We start from the raw sequence: 21,975 nt of genomic DNA, 5'->3' as shown, positions 1-21,975 counted from the left end.
CTGTAGCCCCAGCTGACCTGGAACTCACTATGTAGACCAGGCTGACCTTAAAATCACAGATATCTGCCTGCCTCAACCTCCTGAGTGCTGGGATTAAAAGTGTGCACAACCACGCCTGGCAATTTCATCCTTCTTTTATCTTTTGGTTTTTGTTTGTTTATTTACAGGTAGAGTCTCATGTAGGCCAGGTTGGCCTCAAACTCACTATGTTGGTGAGTATGGGCTTGAACTTCTGATCTTCCTGCCTCTACCTTCCAAGTTCTGGAACTGCAGGCATGCACACCATGCCTGGCTTTCATGCTTCTTTTATTTTATGTTTTAAAGTTTTGTGAGGAGTTAGAGAGATGGCTCAGCAATTACATGCACATATTACTTTTGCAGAAGACCTAAGTTTGGTTCTCAGTACCCACGTTGGGGGGCTTACAACCACCTGTAACTCCAGTTCCAAGGAATCCAATACGTGTAGCCTCCATCAAGACATACTTTAAAAAAATTTTTTTAAACAAATGTCTATTTTATTTTATTTTTAAAATATTTTACTTATTTTTTTATTCTATGTGTATGCATGTATTGCCTGCACATCATGTCGTGCAATGCCTGCAGAGGTCAGAAGAGGCTGTTGGATCCCCTGGGACTGGAGATAAAGACAGTTGTTAGCTGCCATGTGGGTGCTGGGATTCGAACCCTGGTCTTCTGCAAGAACAGCCAGTGTTCTAAACCACTGAGCAATCTCTCCACCCCACATCTATTTAATTTTTATTTATATGTGTGAGTGTATGTCCACCTACCCAAGGAGGACAGAAGGCATCTGATTTTTGGAGCTGTTGAGAGTTGCCTGACTGGGACACTGGGTACTGGGAACCAAACTCAGGTTCTCTGCAGGAGACTAGGAACTCTTAACCACTGGGCCATCACTCCAGGCCTCATTCTTCTTTTATTTGTTTTATTTTTATTTTTTTATTTTTATTTTATTTTATGTGTATGAGTGTTTTGCCTGCATGTATGTAAATGCACCCATGCATGCAATGCCTGTGAAGGCCAGAAGAGGGCATCAGATCCCCTGGAACTGGAGTTAAAGACCTTATCCACCGCTTTGGATAAGGTACTGGGAACTGAACCTGGGTCTTCTGCAAGAGCAGCTGGTGTTCTTAACCACTGAGCCCTCTCTCTAGCCTCATCCATCTTTTACACCCTCATGTTTGCTGAGCTCTTGCTCACCTCAGGACATTTTCAAGGGCTGCTCTTCATAACAGAGCCCTTCTCATCACCCAGGGCTCTGCCCAAATGTCACCAACATGACCCCTTAAATCTAAACCAGTCACCCACAACTCTCACCAGCATTGCTATTCAGGGGCTGAGTGTGGCTTAGTCTTAGTGCACTTACTTAGCATTCTCTCAAAGCCTTGAGTTCAATTCCTAGCACTGGAAAAAACAAAAAAAAACCCCACAAAGGTCTACTTTTCATTCCCTTCAGTTGACAGCACCATCTGTAATGTCACACGTACCTGTCAGTTACTGTCTTTTGTCCATTTTCCCTAGTGGAATGTCATCTTGTGACAGCAGAGCCCATCTGTCCTGTGCAGAACTGAGTCCCTGGTTCCCCAACCCAGGACTTGATATACGTATGTGTTTAGTAACTGTTGCTGAGCCTGAGGGCACACACCTGTAATCCTAGTACTGAGGAGGCTGAGGAAAGAAGATTGCTGCATGTACAAGGCCAGCCTGGGCTACATGTGAGTATCACACCAGCCAGGGCTACATGGCAAGACAGACAAACTTTATATAACAGTGAATGAATGAATGACCACAGACACTCTAAAACATACACACCCTACATCTCCTTCTACTCTCTTGCTCTCTCTGCCACCCAGATTCACACAGAGATGCTCTCCAAATGTCCACCTACACCCAAAACACCCCAATACTGACAGCTGATGCGACAGAGCCCCAGGCCTTGAAACAGAAACAGGCAGAAGTTTTTGGGGGGGAAGAGGAGGGAGGAAGGGGGGCCACAGGAAGGAGAGAGGATAGACAAAAAGGAAAACAAGTTGAGCTTGGTGATAATCCCATTTCTTCACTTTATTAATGAAACTAATAATTACTATTAATACCTGGCCTCCCCATGGCCCTTTCATCCAGCCTGGTGGGGAGGTTTTGAAGATGAAAGACAGTGTGTGGGGGGCTCTCAGATGCAGGTTCGAGGACCTCACAACCACTAATTAAGCTTGGAAGCCCCCTTCAATTATCCTCCTGGTCCCCTTGGGAAGTTGTGCCACCTGACTCAGTGCCTTTCCAGGTGGAACCAGCAGGTAGCCATGTGTTGGGCCTGGCCCTCTCTGGAGAGATGTGGAGTACTGCTGGGTATAAGGGACGGGCAGCCAGAAAGAAGAACCCATACTGGGTGGCTGAAGGAACCTTGCCTCCAGCTGAAATCACGGGCCATCCCTGAGGCTGCCCCCATCTCTACTCTGCCCCCAAATCTGTGAGCCTCTGGGCAGTTGGCAGTGGGGGAAGTGTGCCCCTGGGAAAGGAGGATCTAACCAGCCAAATAGAGTAAGCATTCCAGCCCTTCCACATTGCCCTGGTCTTGGTCTCTGGCATCCTCAGTGCTCTTTCCCTCCATCTCCCCCTCAAGAAGCCACCTTTCTCCAGCAGCCTTGACCAATATCAGCCCCAGCCTCTCCTACCTACCTTCAGTGATGGCCCTCACTGCCTTCCACCCCTTAGCTGCATAGACTATGGGGTGCTTGATCACCCCTAACCCCCTGGTATGGCGTGTAATCTAGAGACTCCTGGCATCTCGGCGGCAGCAGCAGCAGCAGCAGCAGCAGCAGTAGCTGCAGCAGCAGCAACAGCAGCCTTGATCTTTCCAATGACCCCCAAATACTTGGCCATTGCCTTTCTACTAGATAACACACAGATGGTTCCAAATATAGCAAGCCTGAGCTTGAGGCACACATTCACCCAAGCAGTACCCGCCCAGGCTTCGTCACCTATCACTCAAGCCTGAATTCTCGAAGCCCTGGGCCTGACTCATCTGAAAAGGTTAGATTCTGTTTCCAAAGTTTCTCTCAAACTGGGGTTGTGACTCAGTGAAAGAGCACTTGCCTGGTATATGAGGCCCTGGGTTTGCTCCAAGCACCACACCACCCTCAGCCCCCACAAATCTGTGTCTCACTTTTCTCCCTCACAGCTGCCATCACAGTTTGAGCCGTCGTCATCTCACTTACTCAACCATCTACCTCTCTTCTTGTTCTTACTCGTGTAGCAATTTCCTCCAACATAAGACCTTCCATCTGTGGCCAGGCGTGGTGGCAAACGCCTTTAATCCCAGCTCTAGGGAGACAGAGGCTGGCCTATCTCTGTGAGATCAAGGCCAGCCTGGTCTACATAGTGAGTTCTAGGCCAGCTGGAGCTACAAGGAGACCCTGTCTCAAAAACCCCAAAAAACAAAACCATGATCAGGGCAACTTATAGAAGGAAGAGTTTATTTAGCTTACAATTCCAGAGGAATAAGAGTCCATCATGGAGAGGAGGCGTGGTGGCAGAGGCAGCTGGGGAAGGAAGCTGAGGAATCAGAGAGGTAAGGTGGGAGTCCGAAAAGCTACTGACTCAAAGTCCACCACTTCCACTTCCTCCAGAAAGGCTATGAAAGGTTCCTCCTGAAAGGTTCCATGACCTTCCTCCAAAGAGCACCACCAACTAACCAAGTACTCAAATACATGGTGCTTATGAGAATCACTCTCATTCAAACCACCATATTATCTCTCTGTCTCTGAGACAGGGTCTGTGTAGTCCAGGCTGGCCTTGAACTTACTACATAGCTAAGGATGACCTTGAACTTCTAATCCTCCTGCCTCTACTTCCCCAGTGCTGGGATTGCAAGCATGTCCCACCACAGCTGGTTTATACTCTACTTGAGATTGAACCTAAGACTTCATACATGCTAGGTAGGCATTCTACCAACTAAGCTACACACCCAGCCCCCACAGCTGACTTTTTTGGGGGGGTGGGTCTTTTGGAGACAGGGTCTCCCTGTAGCCTCAGCTGTCCTGGAACTCACTACGTAGACCAGGCTGACCTTGAACTCACAGAGATCCTACAGATCCTCCTGCCTCTGCTGGGACTAAAGGCGTGTGCCACCACGCCCAGCCTAGCTGACCTTTTTTTTTCTAAAAAAAAACTTATTTTTATTTTATGTGTATGACTGTTTGCCTGCACGTATGAAAGGGCACCCTATATGTTATATGTGCAGTGCCCACAGAAGCCAGAAAAGGTTGTTGTGTCCCCTGGATCTGGAGTTATGGACAGTTATTAGCCACCACATGGGTGCTGGGAATGAGCCCCAGTTCTCTGGAAGAACAGCAAGTGTTCTTAACTGCTGAGCTACCTCTCCAGTCCCAACATGGCTGACCTTTAAAAGACTCCAATTGTGGGGCTGGAGAGATGGCTCAGTGGTTAAGAACACTGATTGTTCTTGCAGAAGAGTCAGGTTTGAATCCCAGCACCCACATGGCAGCTAACAACTGTCCATAACTCTAGGTCCAGGGGATCCGACAGCCTCTTTTGTCCTCTGTGAGCATTGCACGACACGGGTGCACTAACCTACATGCAGGCAATACATGCATACACATAAAATAAAAATAATAAAATATTTTTTTAAAACACACCAATTAAAGCATGTCGTATCCTGCTGATGGATGTGGTGACACACTCCTGTAGTCCCAGCACTCGGGAGGCAGAGGCAGGCAGATCTCTGTGAGTTCAAGGCCAGCCTGGTCTACATAGGGAGTTCCAGGACAGCTGGGGCTACAGGGAGACCCTGTCTCAAAAAGACCAAAAAAAAAAAAAAAAAAAAAAAAAAAAAAAAGAAAGAAAGCAAGCAAGCATGTCGTTTCCTGCTTACAGCTCTTCACTATTTTCTCATTACACTTAGAATATGATCCTTTGGACCCTTCTCTCCTGGATGAACCCACAGCTTTCCCCTCCCCTGACTCACTCCTATCTTCTTGTCTCCCTCACAGGCTCTTCCCAGCCTTGGAAGCCTTTGCCACACTCTAGCATGATGGCCCATGCCTGGCAGGACAGTTTCCATCCCAGCACTTACCACAATCTGAAATGGTACAAGTACGGCTGGTGTATTTATCCAATGTCCTGCTGTCACCCACATTATACAGCTCTTTCCATGCAGAAAGAGACCTACAACTTCTTTATATGTGGCTTTGTCACTCACCAGGTGTACCTGACACATAATGGGGGTTCACTGAATGTGCAGATTGAAAACGTGGCCCAGGATATATACTCTAGTACTGTCCACACAAGGGTCTGGTTCTTCCCTTTGCAGCCTGTGCGGCAAAGGGCACTTCTCAGTTCTGAATCAGGCAAGTAGCGCTGGGTACCACCTCACATTCTCCTGTTTCAACTTCCTATTCTATAAAGTCTGGCCATACCCTGATCTCCTCCTAGTGGGCAGACGCACAGAGGGACAGTGTGTCCACTAAAGACCTGGTTGCATCACAACTTGTCCTAGGTGGGATGTTCTGGCTGAAGTGTGTACCACTCCCTGCTGCATGAACAAACTCCGGAAGCAAAGACCAGTCGTCCTGCCAGCAGCGTGAAGACAGGCGCCATCTAGCGAGTGCTTGGGCAACAGCAGGCATTCCACACCTCACTGTCCTTAGGGGAACAATTGTCTGAGCTCACATGCCCAGCAGAACTGAGAATGGGAGCGCCCAGAATTGCAGTTAAAAGGGGCTACATGAAGCTACATGAAACACCGTCTAGGCTCAGCCTCCAGCCTTTGATCTTACCTCCTCATGCACCGAGAAGTCTGATCCTGTTGTCCCACTTAAGAGTTATTTGTTTTGTTTTGCTTTGTTTTTGTGATGGTTAGTGTTATTATCAACTTGACACAATCTAGAATCACTTGGGAGAAGGGCCTCTAAGAGTATCTGTGAAAAATTTCTTTTTGTTTTTTTTTAAACATTTTATTTTTAGCAGATTTTCTTTTTTCTTTCATCATTTTTATTTTATGTTTATGCGTGTATTGCCTGCGCGTCAGTAAGTGCACCCTTGTCGTGCAATGCCCACAGAGGTCAGAAGAGGCTGTTGGATCCCTTGGAGTTAGGGACAGTTGTTAGCGGCCATGTGGGTGCTAGGATTCGAACCCTAGTATTCTGCAAAAACAACCAGTGTTCTTAACCACTGAGCCGTGTCTCCAGCCCCAAAATTTTTAATTACATTAATTGACATGGGAAGACCCACCCATTGGAGGTGGCACCATTCCCTGGGCTTGGGGATCCTGGAGTATATAAGCATAGACGGGGACTGAGGACTAGCATGCGTGCATTACTTATCTCTCTGCTTCCTGATGTGGATGAATGTGATCTGACCAGCTGCTTCAAGCTCCTGACTGCTTTGATTTCCCCACCATGAAGAGTGAACTAAAAAAAGCCCTTTCTCTCTTGTTGCATTTATCAGTGAGTGTGTGTGTGTGTGTGTGTGTGTGTGTGTGTGTTTTGTTTTGTTTTGTCATTTTGAGACAAGAGTCTCCCTGTAGCCACAGCTGGCCTGAAATTTGCTATGTATACTAGACTGGTCTCCATCTCATAGAAATCCACCTGCCTCTGTCTCTGGAGTGCTGGGATTAAAGGTGTGAGCCACCAGGACCACTTTCTCAGTGTTTTTTTTTTTTTTTAATCACAGCAAAAGAGAATGACAGCTTTATATTTATTATTTATTTATTTATTTATTTATCTTTTTGAGACAGGGCCTTGAACTCACAGAGATCTACCTGCCTTTGCCTCCCAAGTGCTTGGGTTAAGCCACCACACCTGGCTTGTTTTGTTTTTTTAAACAGATTTTATTTACTTATTTATCTGTTTGTTTATTTAAAGCAGGGTCTTATTTTGTAGCCCTGACTGGCCTGGAACTTGCAATGTAAACCAGGGTGGCCTCAAACTCACAGAGCTCTGTCTGACTCTGCCTTGTGACTGCCTGTAATTTCACGCATGTGCCACAGTGCCTGAAACATTTTATTAGTTTTGGGGGGTATAAAATGAGGAAATAAAATACTTCTGCCTCTTCTGGTCATTGGAAAGGTTAAATCAGTTGAGACTACAAGTCACTGGATATGATTATTACCCCTAATGCTACTCCCTGAACCACTTTGCGTTCAGTCACTGGTTACATTTTGTCTTTTCCTGGCCACATTCTAGTCTGTATGGGTCCCTGGTAGGCCCTCTGACCTCTCACCTCTTCATGATCTTCCACTGCCCTAAAGAGCTCCACAACTTTTTTATTAAATGTGTATGAGTGTATCGCCTGCATGTATATAAGTGCACCTGTGCCATGCAGTGCCCACAGAGGTCAAAAGAAGGCACTGGATCCCCTGGAACTGGAGTTAGGAAGAGTTGTTAGTCCACATGTGGGTGCTGGGAATCAAACCTGTGTCCTCTGCAAGAGCAGCAGTCCTCTTTACCTCTGAGCCATCTCTCGAGCCCTGAGCTCTATAACTTTTGCAGCACAATCTCTTCTGTTCCCAGTCCCTCCCTCCCTCCCTCCCTCCCTCTGTTCCTTCCTTCCTCTCTTGTTAGATAGGCCTTCTCACTATGTAGCCAACATTGACCTTGAACTCCTGATCTTCCTGCTGCCACCTTCTAAGTTTCTAGGGTTACAGAGGTGCACTGCCATTGTCGGATGGTTATATATACTTTTGATTTTGTTTTTTTCCTTTTTGAGACCGGTTCTACTCTGCAACTCAGCCTAGTGCCAATCTTCCTGCTTCAGCCTCCCTAGTACTGGGATTAAGGCATGAAGCACCGCATTCGACTTTTTCTTTTCCCAAAATATAAAGATTTTGGCTTTAAAATAATTTATTTTATTTTGTACAAGTGTTTTGATTGCCTGTTTTTACTAGTCTGTGTGTAGTGCCTGTGAAGGCCAGAAGAGGGCAACAGAGCTGACATATGGGTGCTGGGAGCCAAACCCAGGTCCTCTGGAAGAACAGCAAATGCTCTTAGCCCCTAAGCTGCCTCTCCAGCCCCTATTTTGACTTAAATTTTTTTTTGTTTAATTAATTAATTAATTAATTTATTTATTTATTTATTTAATTTTTGGTCTTTTTGAGACAGGGTCTCCCTGTAGCCCCAGCTGTCCTGGAACTCCCTATGTAGACCAGGCTGGCCTTGAACTCACAGAGATCTGCCTGCCTCTGCCTCCTGAGTGCTGGGATTAAAGGTGTGCACCACCACACCCGGCTATTTTATTTTTATTTTTATGTGTATGTGTGTATTGCTTGCATGTAGGTAAATGCCCCCATGTCATGCAATGCCCAAGGAAGTCAGAAGAGGCTGTCGGATCCCCTGGGACTGGAATTATGGATAGTTGTTAGCTCCATATGGGTGCTGAGATTCAAACCTGGGTCTCCTGCAAGAACAGCCAGTGTTCTTAACCACTGAGCCATCTCTCCAGCCCCTATTTTGACTTTTTAAGACAAGGTCTTGTTGTACAACTCAGGCCAGAATCTGCTGTGTAGCCCAAGCCGGACTCCAGCTCTCCCTTCTGCTTCAGTTTGCTGAGCTGAGATTTCATGCATGCACCACTATGCCTGGTCCTTGACCTCTTCTTACCTAGCCATTTTACCTAGACCACTCCCATGCTGTTATCAATACTTGTAAGTCTTCTCCAAACCACCATCTCAATCCCCCAGCCCCTGATCAAAACTATCAGCCATGTTAACTTCCACCATCCCTTGATGACCATTCCATTTGAACCCCTGATCCATTGTGCCTACCCCGTCATGATGTCCCTTATGCTTGTCAGTCTCCAAATTTCCAGCTTCAAGGTCAGGCACTGTCATTGTCACCATTCCTTCACACTCCCCTTCTGTTCCCTAGTCCCCTTTCCAGTTGTCTTCTCTTGGCAAAATCACAGCCTTTAACCCTATGCAGTTGAACCCAGCTGGAGAAAACACACATCCAACAACTTCAAGGTGTTGGACCCCCAGACTGGGGTACCCAACGTTCATGGGAGGTCGCACCCCAATAACTCAGTCCTCAAATCAGGAGATGCAACAAGCATGAGGATTTATTGGGGTTTTGCAAAACGGACTCCCACCTCACTCGGAGGACAGAAGTCCAGAGCCCAGTTTACAGGTTTCTTTTAAAGACAAGCGGCGGCTATGTGCCAAGCAGAAAAGTGGTGGCTATGTGCCAAGCAGAGGTAGGGGGAATTTCTGGGATGATTTCCAGCTTGGGAAGAGGAGCATGAAAAAGGTCAGCTCAGCTTGTTCTTAGCATTCAGAATTATTTTTCATTTTTACTTCCTTGTACAGTTTTTCTCAGGCCTGGGGAATTTTAGTTTAAATCCATTATTCTGGGGGCTTTGGATCCATCAAAGGGACCTATAATGCTGCTCAGGAACCTAGTGCTTCCCCTGGCCTCACTTCCAGAGTTCAGGATCTGTCCTGCCTCCAACCTTACGGCTGGCTGCTACCTACTTCCGTACTGAGAACTCTCTCAAGCTCCTGCTACCATGCCTACTCTGCATCTGCCTTCCTATTACCCGTCCTCTCTCCTAATGCAGATTCTCTACGTATGCAGGAGAGCATCTCAACTCTCACCTGGCCAAGGTCAAAGTTCTATGACCAGCTTTCTGGTCATACTCTCTATTTTGCCTCTCCTGTTCCTAGTTAAGTATATTTGTTTGTTTATTGATTGCCTGATTGACTGAGACAGCGTCTCACTATATAGCCCTGACTGGCCTGAAACTTGCTGTGTAAACATGCGCCCTCCAACTCACAGAGATCTGCCTGCCCCTGTCTCCTGTGTTCTTCCTGAGCCCTGCAGCACCACACACCCAGCTGTTATTATTGAAATCTTAGAGAAACTTCCCCATTCTTCGTCAGCTCCTTTGCAGCAAATTCAAGGGGTGTGTACACACTTTCATCAAATGTACTTATTTGAAGATGGTGAGGATGATTGTCTGATTTGGTGCATCACTGATACTGATACATCTCAAGTATTTATACCACCAGAGTTATTCCTGGTGCTCAGTAAGTCCTTGTTGACAAATTAATAAGCTATGAGAATGGATAGTAAACAAATTATTTTTTTAATATTTTATTTTTAAATTTTTATTTTATATGTCTGCACTGGTATTGTGCAATGCCCATGGAAGTCAGAAGAGGGCATTGGATCCTCTGGAATTGGAGTTATGGATAGTTGTTGTGGGTGCTGGGAATTGCACCCAAGTCCTCTGCAAGAAAAGCTAGTGCTTTAACCACTGAACCATCTCTCCAGCCCCAATAGTAAACAAATTCTTTGTACTTGGTGTTGAAAGTACATGGAGTAGGGTGAGATGTAAAAAACTGACCCAGCAACAAACAGGGAGGAAAGACTCTGTAAAACTGGCTCTGCCGGCCGAGTGTGGTGACACATGTCTTTAATCCCAGCACTCTTGAGGCAGAGGCAGATAGATCTCTTTGAGTTCAAGGCCAGCCTGATCTACATAGTGAGTTCCAGGCCAGCTGGGGCTATAGAGAGACCCTGTCTCAAAAAGACAAAAAAAAAAAAAAAAGTCTCTGCCAGTCCTTCAAACTGATCTCTAGCCCTCTTCCCCCACTGACAACACCCCAGCCATACTGGGAAATTTTTAGTTTCCTTACTCTCCAGGCACCTTCCCACCTCAGAGCATTTGTATGAATGGATCTTTCTAACAAGACTAGTCTTCATTTAGTTAATTCCTATTCAGGTCTCAAGTGTGTTTAAATACTATTATTATTGTCACAGAGTAGAAGCCTGATACAGCTGTTTGTATGGGCTGGGGGGATGGTTCAATGAATAAAGTGCTTGCCACATAAGCATGAGGACCAGAGTTCCAATTCCTAAAACCAGCATTAGAGCCAGATGCTGTGCCAACGTGCACGGCAAGATGGGAGGTGAAGAAAGAATTCCTGGAAGCTCGGGGCTCATCTCACCTGGCCTTACAGCAGTGAACAACAAAAGACCCTGCTTCAAATAAAAGATGGAAGACAAAGACTGACACTCAAGGCTGTCCTCTGACCTCTTCATGGCACATGGCATGTGGGAAGCTGCTCTCACACACATAAATACACACTACACATATCATATACATCCACACTGAATAAAAAGATATGGCTGTTTGTTTGCTTGCTTGTTAAGACAGGCTCATGTATCCCAGGCTGGTGAAGAATTGACTATGTAGCCCAGGCTAGCCTTGAAGTTGTGGTCCTCCTGTCTTAGCCTCCTGAGTACTGAGATTACAGGACTGTGTGATCATGCCCAGCTGAAGATGTATTTTCAATATACTAGAAAAAAAACAACACTACTGTTATATTTTGGGGGGTCTTTTTGAGACAGGGTCTCCCTGTAGTCCCAGCTGGTCTAGACCTCACTACGTAGACCAACTCACAGAGATCTGCCTGCTTCTACCTCCTCAATGCTGGGACTAAAGGCATGTGCCTGGCTCTTGTTATTCCATTTTACAGATCAGAAAACTAAAGCCCAGAAAGGTTCTGATTTTTGTCCAAGGACCTACAGCTGATAACTATTTGTAGACTCAATAAAAAATATTGGTTAAATTGTCAGGATGGAATTTGAAAGTAGTGCCTTTGATGACTTTTGTGATAAAGTTTACCTGTGAAAAAAAGTACCGGAGATCAAATCCAGGGCCTTGATTGAGCATGCTAGGAAAAGTACTTGAGCACTGAGCTACACCCCTGGTCTTCATATTTTTTTGGATTGTGTGAATTGCCTACAATAAACACAGCTATTTATTTATTTTTGAGGCAGGATCTCACTGTGTAGCCCTAGCCAGCCTGGAACTTGGTATGTAGACCAGGCTGGACTCAAACCCACAGAGATCTGCTTGCCTCTGCCTCCTGAGTGTTAAGACTAAAGCGGTACATCATCATGCCTAGCTGAGAGCAACACAATTAAAAAATATACTTTATTATTTTATGTGTCTGAGTATATAGCCTATATATATGTAAGTGCACCTGTGTCATGCAATGCCCAAGGAGGTCAGAAGAGGGCTCCAATTCCCTTGAACTGGAACTACAGACAGTTGTTAGTTCCCATGTGAGTACTGGGGACTGAACCTGGGTCCTCTACAAGAACAGCCAGTGCTCTTAACCATTGAGCCGTATCTCCTGTCCCAACAACACATTCTTTTTTCTTTTTTGGCCATTTTAAAAAAGTTTTATTATTTTATGTGTATGCATGTATTGCCTGCATGTAGGTAAGTGCACCCATGTTGTGCAATGCTGCGGAGGTCAGAAGAAGCTGTCGGATCCCCTAGGACTGGAGTTAGGGACAGTTGTTAGCTGCCATGTGGGTGCTGGGATTTGAACCCTGGTCTTTTGCAAGAACAACCAGTATTCCTAACTGCTGAGCCATCTCTCCAGACCCTGATTTGGTCTTTTTTGAGACAGTGTCTCCCTGTAGACTCAGCAGGCCTGGAACTTGCTATGTAGACCAGGCTGGCCTTGAACTCAGAGATCTGCCTGCCTCTGCCTCTTGAGTTCTGGGATTAAAGGCATGTGCCACCACACCTGGTTTCAACAGCACATTTTTAAAAAGACAAATTTCCAGAATGGTGAAAATTCCAATATACAATATATAAAATTTTAAATTATTTTTATTTCATGTGTACAAGTGTACTGCTTACATGGATGTGAGTGCACCCATGTCATGCAATGACTCAGAGGTCAGAAAAGGGCGTTGGACTCTTCTGGAACTGGAGTTAAGGACGGTTCTTTGCCACCATGTGGGTGCTGGGAATCGAACCCGGATCCTCTATAAGAGCAGTCAGGGCTCTTAACCACTGAGCCATCTCTTTGGCCCCTCATTATATGGATAATATGTATCTATGTATGTATGGGTGTGTCCATGTTATGTGTATACTGTTATACTGTATCCAGTCTGTGTCAAGGTCTGCTACGTACACTTCCTGGCCTTTTTCCACATCTCTAGCTACACGTTCTCCCAATTGTTCCAAGTCTTTCAATATTGTTATTAGAGGGACATCTATTAAATATATGGATTTTACATCATAACCCTCAATCAGCCTCAAATATGTGGTTTCAGTTAACACACCTTATCCGTACGAGGGAAATCAAAACTAATCTATTTGATGTGGTAAATAACTGAAACAACATATGTAAGTTGCTAAGCCTAGGGTAACACAGACGTGTTCACTGATTTATTACATCGCCCTGAGCGCTGCAAAGGAGGCTCAAGAAGCACTGTGACCGGCTTTGTTGTTGTAATTCCCCTCCACGCCACGAGCGGCGCTGTCGCCTCCAGGCTGCCAGGCCTGCATTAAGAATGGCGGAAGTCCGTCCAGCCTCGGCCACTGAGACCGCAGAGCCGAGGCCCGCCTCTCCCCCCTGATGCGTCCGCTCCAAACGGTCTGAGAGGCAAAACCAGTCACCGCAAGTCCCTCGGTAAACCATTTTCCTCACGGGTGGGTCTTAATCTTTCTGGAAACAGTGAGAAAGGCATCTTCGGGAGCCAGCCGGTCTCCGTGACCTCAGAACTGCACTTCCGGGGCAAGAAAGTGACTCGTCTGCCCGCCCCTTCCTGCTCTCTCTTTCCGGTGGTGGAGTCTGGAGACTACGCGCAGGTAAGGAGGCTCGGGCGCGGACCATCGTGCTGCATCCTGTGGCCAGGGGGCTCCGCCGGGGTCGGGACGCAGACTTGGGGCCGTTTGGCTGGAGCCCAGCCCAGGGCGCGGGAGACACGCGCGGTCGCCGGCTGCGATGCTGCCGGGTCGGCCCAGGAGTGCGCCGTGCCTGGGGCTTGGCCTTCTGGCCCGAGAGGGAAGTCTGAAGTGGGAATCGGTGCGGATGCGGGCCCTGCTCTCGCCATGGCCGTCGCATGCGTGTTTGGGGAGCGGAGACCCTGGTCTCACGTGGAGGCCTGTAGTCCCACAGCTTCCTGGGCAGTCAGGCCCGGACCTAATGCAAGTTTGTATTCTCACTTGGGAGAATAGGAGTGGTAAACGCACTCCTTATGTGTAAGTGAGGGTTCAAAGCATTGAGTGGTTCCCGTCCGCGGAGTACTGTGGCGAATCGGACACTTGGTCGGTTAGGATACTCAGTGAGAGATAGGACTGTCTATGCTTAGAGTTTTCTGGGCGATCACTCCCTCATCCCCACTGTAGGTCTGTAGAGACAGAAACTGCGAAGCAGACACCATGCCTGAGTATGTTGTAAGTCATGGAATGCATATTTGGTTGGGCTCTCCTAAAGCCTCCTTAGGTTTCTCCAGACACGACTCTGGACTTGTGTGCCTTTCCTACAGTACCTACCTCTCTGGAATTGTGCTCTTAATCTTAATTTGAGGGTAGGAGCAGGTGACTATGTATACTCAATACCTGCTCTTGAACTTTCTGTGGCAAGGCAGTAGTAGAGTGATCCCAAATTCACTTAAGACATGCTGCTTGAGGTCTGAGGTAGTATTTGTAGAGTAGAGGTATCCTAGTATTAGGGAAGAGAGTACAAGATCGAGATGGATTTTGCCATTGTGTCAGGATCCTAGACAGGGCCTCTTAATTTTCACTATCATACTCATTTCTTCTGAAGGTGTTGATAATTTGCTCTGGTACTTAAGCCTTAGATAGTCAGAAGGTTTCCCTGGGCTTTAGGTAAGAAATAGCCTCGTTCTAGCTTTCCACATCCTCAACCTTGGTGCAGTGCCTTTCCCTGGGGTCCTGTGACAGTGTGACTGCACTCACATTACTGGTTAGAGTTACTGGGTGAGCTCTAGATTGCAGATAAGGATCTTTCGCAGTAGACATCCTGGAAGGCTTGGTAGTACCTTTAATGTTTGATGCTTGTAAAAGTTTTAAGGGTTTGGTCCTAAACACCAGTGAGAGGATGTCAGGAGGCACATTGCTGGAGAGTGGGGACAAGCATTTAGATGGGGGGTGGCATCTATCTGGAGCATTGGGTGGAGGTGGTAAGGCCTGAAGGTTGTGTTGGTTAAGGGTAAGCTGAAGAGTTGGAGGATTCAGGCAGTGAGTTTTTTTCTCTCCCCTTTGATTTTTCGGGCCAGTGCTAGGGCAGACCTGGGCCTTGACCTTTTCAAATTTTGTCTTTGGGCTTTTTTCAACTTACACTGTAAATGGTGTCTGGGGGCCAGGAAACCTAGAAGTGCTGCTCCTAGCATTTAAGTACTGCTTGTGGATGGAAAACACCTCACCTGGTTGTGATCTCTGCCTTGCTGTGTGTGTCACCCTAGACAGATAAAAACTCACTAGCTTCTGTCTTGGGAGTGCTAACGGGCAGAGAAGAGAGCTGATTGCCCCAGTTTTGGAGCTACCAGTTGAACTTGGTCTCAGAGGCCTTGAGCTAGTATGTTGTGTGCCTTGGATGTCAACTGGGTGAAAGTTAAAGGTGCTCGTGGTCTGCTGGTAGAACTAACCGTAGGCTTATCCTGCATATGCTTTGAGCTCTGGTTCTGGAGAAGTTGGCTCTTTTGCCATCTTTCTTTTTGGCTGCCAGTTCGTAGACTCCAAGTACAGGGAGAATGGGAAAGAGTGTTCTAGAAACCCTTTGTCAGTTGTTAACATTGGGGTTCTCCTTCCATTCAGACATGGCACCTCGAAAGGGAAAGGAAAAGAAGGAAGAACAAGTCATCAGCCTTGGACCTCAGGTGGCTGAAGGAGAGAACGTATTTGGTGTCTGCCACATCTTTGCTTCCTTCAATGATACTTTCGTCCATGTCACTGATCTTTCTGGCAAGTGAGTACTTGAGCAGAGAGGAACAAAACAGGTGGGGGTTGGGGGATTAGCCCCATAACTGAATATAGCAATTTAGGGAACTCTATAAAGAATTACTATTTTGCCCAGTTTCCCATGAACTACAAAAAAGAAAATGTACATTGTGACCTTAAGAATTAACAATTAACTGTGTAGGGGCAGCAGTGGGCCATGGGTCAACCCATGGGTGCAGGTTCTGATTGCCATTATTAGCAGGTTTTGATGAGATTGATTCCAAGTGTTTTGGGTTTTTGGCGACAGTTTTGTGTAACTGAGGATGAACTTGAACTGGTGCTCCTGCCTCCACTCGCCTGTGCAGTGATTTTATGTAGTGCTTGGGATTGGACCTAGGGCTTTGCATGCTAAGCAAGCCCTCTGCCGACCGAGCTGCATCCCCAGCAAGAGTTGTTTCTTCATATGTAAAGATAATGGTGGGGGTGACTGTGGGGATTAAATGCAAAACTGATTATTACTATCAACTCGGGGCTTTCAACTCCACTAACCTGTGAGCCCTATGAAGACACGACTCAGGATTGTCTTATCGAGAATCAGGATGAGTGCTTAAATGCTTAGCCAGTATTTGCTGTCAAACCTAACTAAGCTTTTGCACTCTACTGATTAGGACAGGATAAGTACCTTAACTACTTGTTGGGAGATGAAGACACATGTTTCTGCCTTTGTCCCCAGGGAAACCATCTGCCGAGTGACTGGTGGAATGAAGGTGAAGGCTGACCGAGATGAGTCTTCTCCATATGCCGCCATGTTGGCTGCCCAGGATGTTGCCCAGAGGTGCAAGGAGCTGGGTATCACTGCCCTGCATATCAAACTCCGGGCCACTGGAGGAAACAGGTACAGAAGACTGGGACTGGGAGGCAGCAGGTCCACTGGGCTTGGGGCCTGGGGCATGTGGATTTGAGATTTGATTTTCTGTTGTTGTTTTAGGCGTTTTCTAAAGAATGTTTAGTTCTTATTTTTAGTATTTTATTTATTATGTGTATGAGTGTATCACCTGCATATATGTAAGTGCACCCATGTTGTACAATGCACGTGAAGGTCACAAGGAGTCCAGATCCCTTGGAACTGGAGTTATGGTTTTTAGCTGTCATGTGGGTGCCGGGATTTGAACCTGGGTCCTCTGCAAAAACAGCCAGTGCTCTTAACTGTTGAGCCAGGCTCATGTCTATAATCCTACCACTTGGGAGCAGATACAGTAGGAGCTAGTTTCAGGATAGCCTGGACTATGTAGTCTCTCCAAAAATAGTATGTTTTCGGGGCTGGAGAGATGGCTCTGCGGTTAAGAGCACTGGCTATTCTTGGAGAGGACCCAGGTCCAATTCCAGGGGAAATCCAACGCCCTCTTCTGACCTCCATGGGCATTGCATGACACAAGTGCACTTATATTCATGCAGGCAGTATACTCATACACATAAAAATAAAATAAAAAATGTTTTTGGTCTTTTTGGGACAGGGTCTCCCTGTATCCCCAGCTGTCCTGGAACTTACTTTGTAGACCAGGCTGGCCATGAACTTTCAGAGATCCTCTATGTCCTGAGTGCTGGGACTAAAGAGATGTGCCACCACACCCAGATTAAAATATATTTTTTTAATGTTTTGTTCCTACATGTCTCCCTGCCTCTACTTTGTTGAATGACCACTGAATTACAGGAACTTGTTCAGATACTAAATAGCTGCCTTGCTCAGCACTTCACCTTGTAGGAGAGTCAGGCTTTAAACATGCAGCAGGGGATATGGGAAATGCTAGGCAGCAAAAGTGTGGAGCTGGTGATGAAGTGTGATTTAAACTGTGGCATGGGATGGAGATGTCACTTGGTTAATACAGTGTTTGCCAGGCATGCACAAGACCCTGGATTCAGTCCCCAGCACTGCAAAGACTGGTGATGCTCATCCATAATCCCAGGAAGTAGAGGCAAGGGGATCAAAAGTTCAGAGTTATTCTTGGTTACATAGTGAATTTAAGGTCAATTTAAGCTACATGAGACCCCCCCCCCCAAAAAAGGCACACCTTAAGTGACAGCCATAAAGTTACCACACTAAATACAGAGCTAGACAAGTGAACCCACAGGCCAAGTGACTTGCAGTTATTTATTTATTTATTTATTTTTGGTCTTAGTGAGATAGGGTCTTGCTGTAGCCCCAGCTGTCCTGGAGCAGACCAGGCTTGCCTTGAACTTAATAGAGAGCCACCTGCCTCTGCTAGGATTAAAGGCATGCACCACCACGTCTAGCCCAGTTCATTTTTGTACAGTCTGGGGTGACAGTCATTTTGGCTTGTTTCCATATTTTACTTATTTTATTTTATGTATATGTGTATACTGCCAGCATGTAGGTAAGTGCACCTGTGTCGTGCAGTACCCACGGAGGACAGAAGAGGCTGTTGGATCCCCTGGAACTGGAGTTACGGACAGCTGTTAGCTACCATGTGGGTGCTGGGATTTGAACCTGGGTCTTCTGCAAGAACAGTCAGTGTTCTTAACCGCTGAGCCGTCTCTCCAGCCCCCACGTAGCGTTTATGGTATTTTTGAAAGGACTGAGACAAGATCTCACTATATAGCCCTGTCTGGCCTTGAATTCACATCTGTCTCCTTTGCCTCCCAAGTGTTGGGATTAAAAATATGCACCACCATACTCAACTTGAAAGGAATTAAGGAATTTTTGTTGGAGATTGTGTACTATACAAAAGACACGGTGGCCAACAGTCTAATTGGGTTTTTTTTTTTTGGCCCCTTCACAGAGCATATGTAGATCCCTGAACTATTCTAGGGGTTGGGGCTCTAAGGAGAATTCCCACTGATGTGGCAAACAATTCTTCCATTTCCTAGGACCAAAACCCCAGGACCTGGAGCTCAGTCAGCCCTCAGAGCTCTTGCCCGCTCAGGGATGAAAATTGGACGGATTGGTAAGCCTCCTCCGGCTAACATTGGGTTGATTTTGAAATGCTGACCCCTTAAATCATTTGCTGTACCCAGTGGATTCAAGCCTTGTCTGGTGACTGTTGGCACTTAGTTTTACAAGAGGAACCTGGAAATCTCATTTCTAGATACTTGGTGACATGTCCGTCTTTTCCATCTCTATTGGGCTAGCTAAGTGTCATTTCTGAATCTGATTTCAGCAGCCTTGGTCTCTGCTTAGTAGTTGGAGCATGCCCCCTGGGACAACCCAAACGAAGGAGTAGTGACTCCTTCATTATTTGATGATTTCCACATCTATCATCTGCTGGGCCTTTACAGCTCCTAGGAAGCAGTTATTTCTCCTGACCTTGCAGTCTAAAGTTCCAACCACCTCTTTGTCTAAAGATGCTTTGGTCCTCCTACCTATTGAAGAGGAAACAGCCACAGTTGCTAGGGGTGTTTTCTTCTAGAGTCGGTGGGCTCTGTGTTGGAAACTTGGAGGTGTCTTTTTTTTTTTTTGGTGGTTGTTTTTTTGAGGTGTCTTTAACCTCTAACATCTGTACTTTCTCAGAGCCTGTTGCCCTTATGGAAGTGAGGAAGACCATATGGGAACATTTGAGGAAGTAGCAGATGGGGCAGCTCTTACTGACTGCCAGGGGGGAATATATTTAGGGGAGCAACAGGATCTTTGCTGGTTAGACCCCTGGGGTCTCATGCAGCTCCAGGTAATGATGATTTCTCTTCTCCCCACAGAGGATGTCACTCCCATCCCCTCTGACAGCACCCGCAGGAAGGGGGGTCGCCGTGGTCGCCGTCTGTGAACAGGACTTCTCAGATAATTTTCTGTTAATAAATTGCTTCCTGTAAGCTTTTTCATTTGACTCTAGTGTTGTCATGAAGGCACTATCCAGGGAGGCGAATTTACTTGATGCTTTCTAGGTCCTGGGGGCCATGACAAAAGAGCAGACAGAATATGTTGAACTACAGGCAGGATTGGTTCAGCCTCTGATACGGCTTGGGAAGCCTGGGTTCTGCAATACGGTTTTTTGGAAAAGAAACTGGGAGAGGTGCTGAGGCTGCAGGTCTGTGGCATTAATTTGTCCTAGCCAGTCACTCAGACCGTGGCTTTGAAGACAGTGGAGATGTTTGTGGTGAACACCTGTAACCCCAATACTCAGCAGGCCAGGGGCAAGACCACAAGTTGGAAGCCAGCATGGTCCATATAGGGAGTTGCAGGCCAGTCAGGGTTACATGGCAAGATTGGTACAAAACAAAGTGAAGCTGTTTGGATATTCATTCTAAGAGTGGACTGGTTCCTTTTTTAAGGCAGTCTCACTGTGTAGTCCAAGTTGGCCTCAAACACATGGCAATCCTCTTGACTCAGCCTCTTGAATGCTGAGATTACAGGTGTGAATCACCACAGCCAACTTGGTTCTTAAAGGGCTAGAGCAGAGGGGCAACTGTTGGTTGAGGTGTAGCCTGAGCAGAAGAGCCTTCCAGACCTGAGCCATATATAAACCCGTGTGGGTGTGTTTCTCCCCCCACACCGGCTGTGCAGAATGGGTAGCTTGCTCTGCTTTGCCTTGCCTCACTTAGAGCTTGGGGGCTGGTCTACATCAGTACATAAAGTACATACAGATTCCATCACCCCACAAATACATACCAGGTCCTATTTTCATCAGCAATAAAAAGATAGGATTCTTGCTTTCCGGAAGCTTGCAGCCAACTTCAAGGATATAGTGTGGTACCAGATGGTACTGAGTGTTCTGGAAGGGATTGCTATAGGAGTGGAGAAGGGAGTAGAATTAGCCAGGCCTGGTGCAGATAGGGAAATAGAAGGTTGTACAAGAACTACCTGACCTGGATGCTGGGAACTGAACTCTGGTCCTGGAAAAGCAGCAAATACTCTTTAATTGCTGAACCATCTCTCTAGCACACTGGCAAAGGTTTGATTCCTGAATTGTACTTTGTTTTTTAATATGTGTCTGTATCCCAGGCTGGCCTGGAATTGGGATCCTGCTTGGTCTTCCAGGTGTTGGGATTACAGGAGTTCCCTGCCACATTTAGCTAGCATAATCTGAAACCCACCCACAGTGCTCCATTCCTTTGCTAAATACTGTTGCATTGTCTGGATGCACATACTCCACAGTCATGTCCCCCCCAACCTTCGGTTGAAGAACCCAGGAGACCTGGACCTAGTGGACAAATCAAACATACTAAACTTTAAGAATCAAGTATGGGGGCTGGAGAGGTGGCTCAGCAGTTAAGCACTCTGTTGCTTTGCAAAAATCCAAAGTTAATCAGGTGTGGGCTGGGGAGAGGGCTCAGCAGGTAAAAGTTTTTACACCCAAGCATGGTGACTCAGTTCAATCCTTATGACCCACATGGTGGAAGGAGAGAACCAACAACTTGTCCTGCTGTTGACACAAAAACATCATGACACATTATTATATAAAATACACTTAAAAAATTTTTTTTTATTTTATGTGTATGCGTGTATTGCCTGTATGTATGTAAGTGCACCTGTGTCATGCAATGCCTGCAGAGGACAGAAGAGGCTGTCGGATCCCCTGGAACTGGAGTTATGGATAGTTGTTAGCTGCCGTGTGGGTGCTGGGAATTGAACCCCGGTCTTCTGCGAGAACAGTCAGTGTTCTTAACCGCTGAGCCATCTCTCCAGCCCCAAAATACATTTTTAAAAATGAAATGTGAACTGGGCATGATGGTACATGCCTTTAATCCCAGCACTGGGGAGGCAGAGGCAGGCAGATCAGAGTTCAAAGACGGCCTGGTTCACATAGTTTCAGGCCAGCTGGGGCTACAGAAAGACCCTGTCTGAGAAAAAAATGTGTGGATAAATCAGACATCAACACTGAATTTAGTTTTCCTAAGGCGGGCTGAGAGGGGCTGTTTAACAAATATTAGCAAAAGAATTCCAAGCAATTTGAGGTTTTTACTTTGGGTAGCACTCCTAACATGCTACACTGAATAACTGACTTCCCAAAGAACAGAATGTGTAAGTAGAAAAGGACAAAGCTTCCCTGTGAAGCAGCCAGTGAACCAACAACCAAGGAAGGCTGATGCCACTTGTGAAACCATGTCCATCCGTGTGCTCTCTGGTTGGATGTGATGGCAAGAGTATCTTAGAATTCTCCCAGAAGGCCTATGGTCACAGCCTAGACAAGGGAAACCCATAACTGAATTAGAGGACATTGCAAAATAGTCCTTTAATTGTAATTCATGTGCGTCAGAGATACAGGATACAGAACAACCAGACAC

At 46.4% G+C, this 21,975-nt stretch overlaps 1 protein-coding gene across 1 annotated transcript; it reads left to right on the top strand.

The window, feature by feature from the left end:
• Nucleotides 1-13,493: 13,493 nt before the first annotated feature.
• Rps14 (ribosomal protein S14) lies at nt 13,494-19,577 on the top strand. Its single transcript, XM_008849396.3, has 5 exons — nt 13,494-13,647; nt 15,619-15,769; nt 16,475-16,636; nt 18,628-18,704; nt 19,450-19,577. The coding sequence occupies exons 2-5, from the start codon at nt 15,621-15,623 to the stop codon at nt 19,515-19,517; spliced, it is 456 nt and encodes a 151-aa protein (XP_008847618.1). The 5' UTR covers nt 13,494-13,647; nt 15,619-15,620; the 3' UTR covers nt 19,518-19,577.
• Nucleotides 19,578-21,975: the final 2,398 nt, after the last annotated feature.

The sequence above is a fragment of the Nannospalax galili genome, unplaced genomic scaffold (assembly GCF_000622305.1).
Source record: "Nannospalax galili isolate Female #2095 unplaced genomic scaffold, S.galili_v1.0 scaffold704, whole genome shotgun sequence".
In the NCBI taxonomy this organism is placed as follows: domain Eukaryota; kingdom Metazoa; phylum Chordata; class Mammalia; order Rodentia; family Spalacidae; genus Nannospalax; species Nannospalax galili.
The sequence above is the reverse complement of the archived record's forward strand: the minus strand, read 5'-3'. Positions and strand labels throughout refer to the sequence as shown.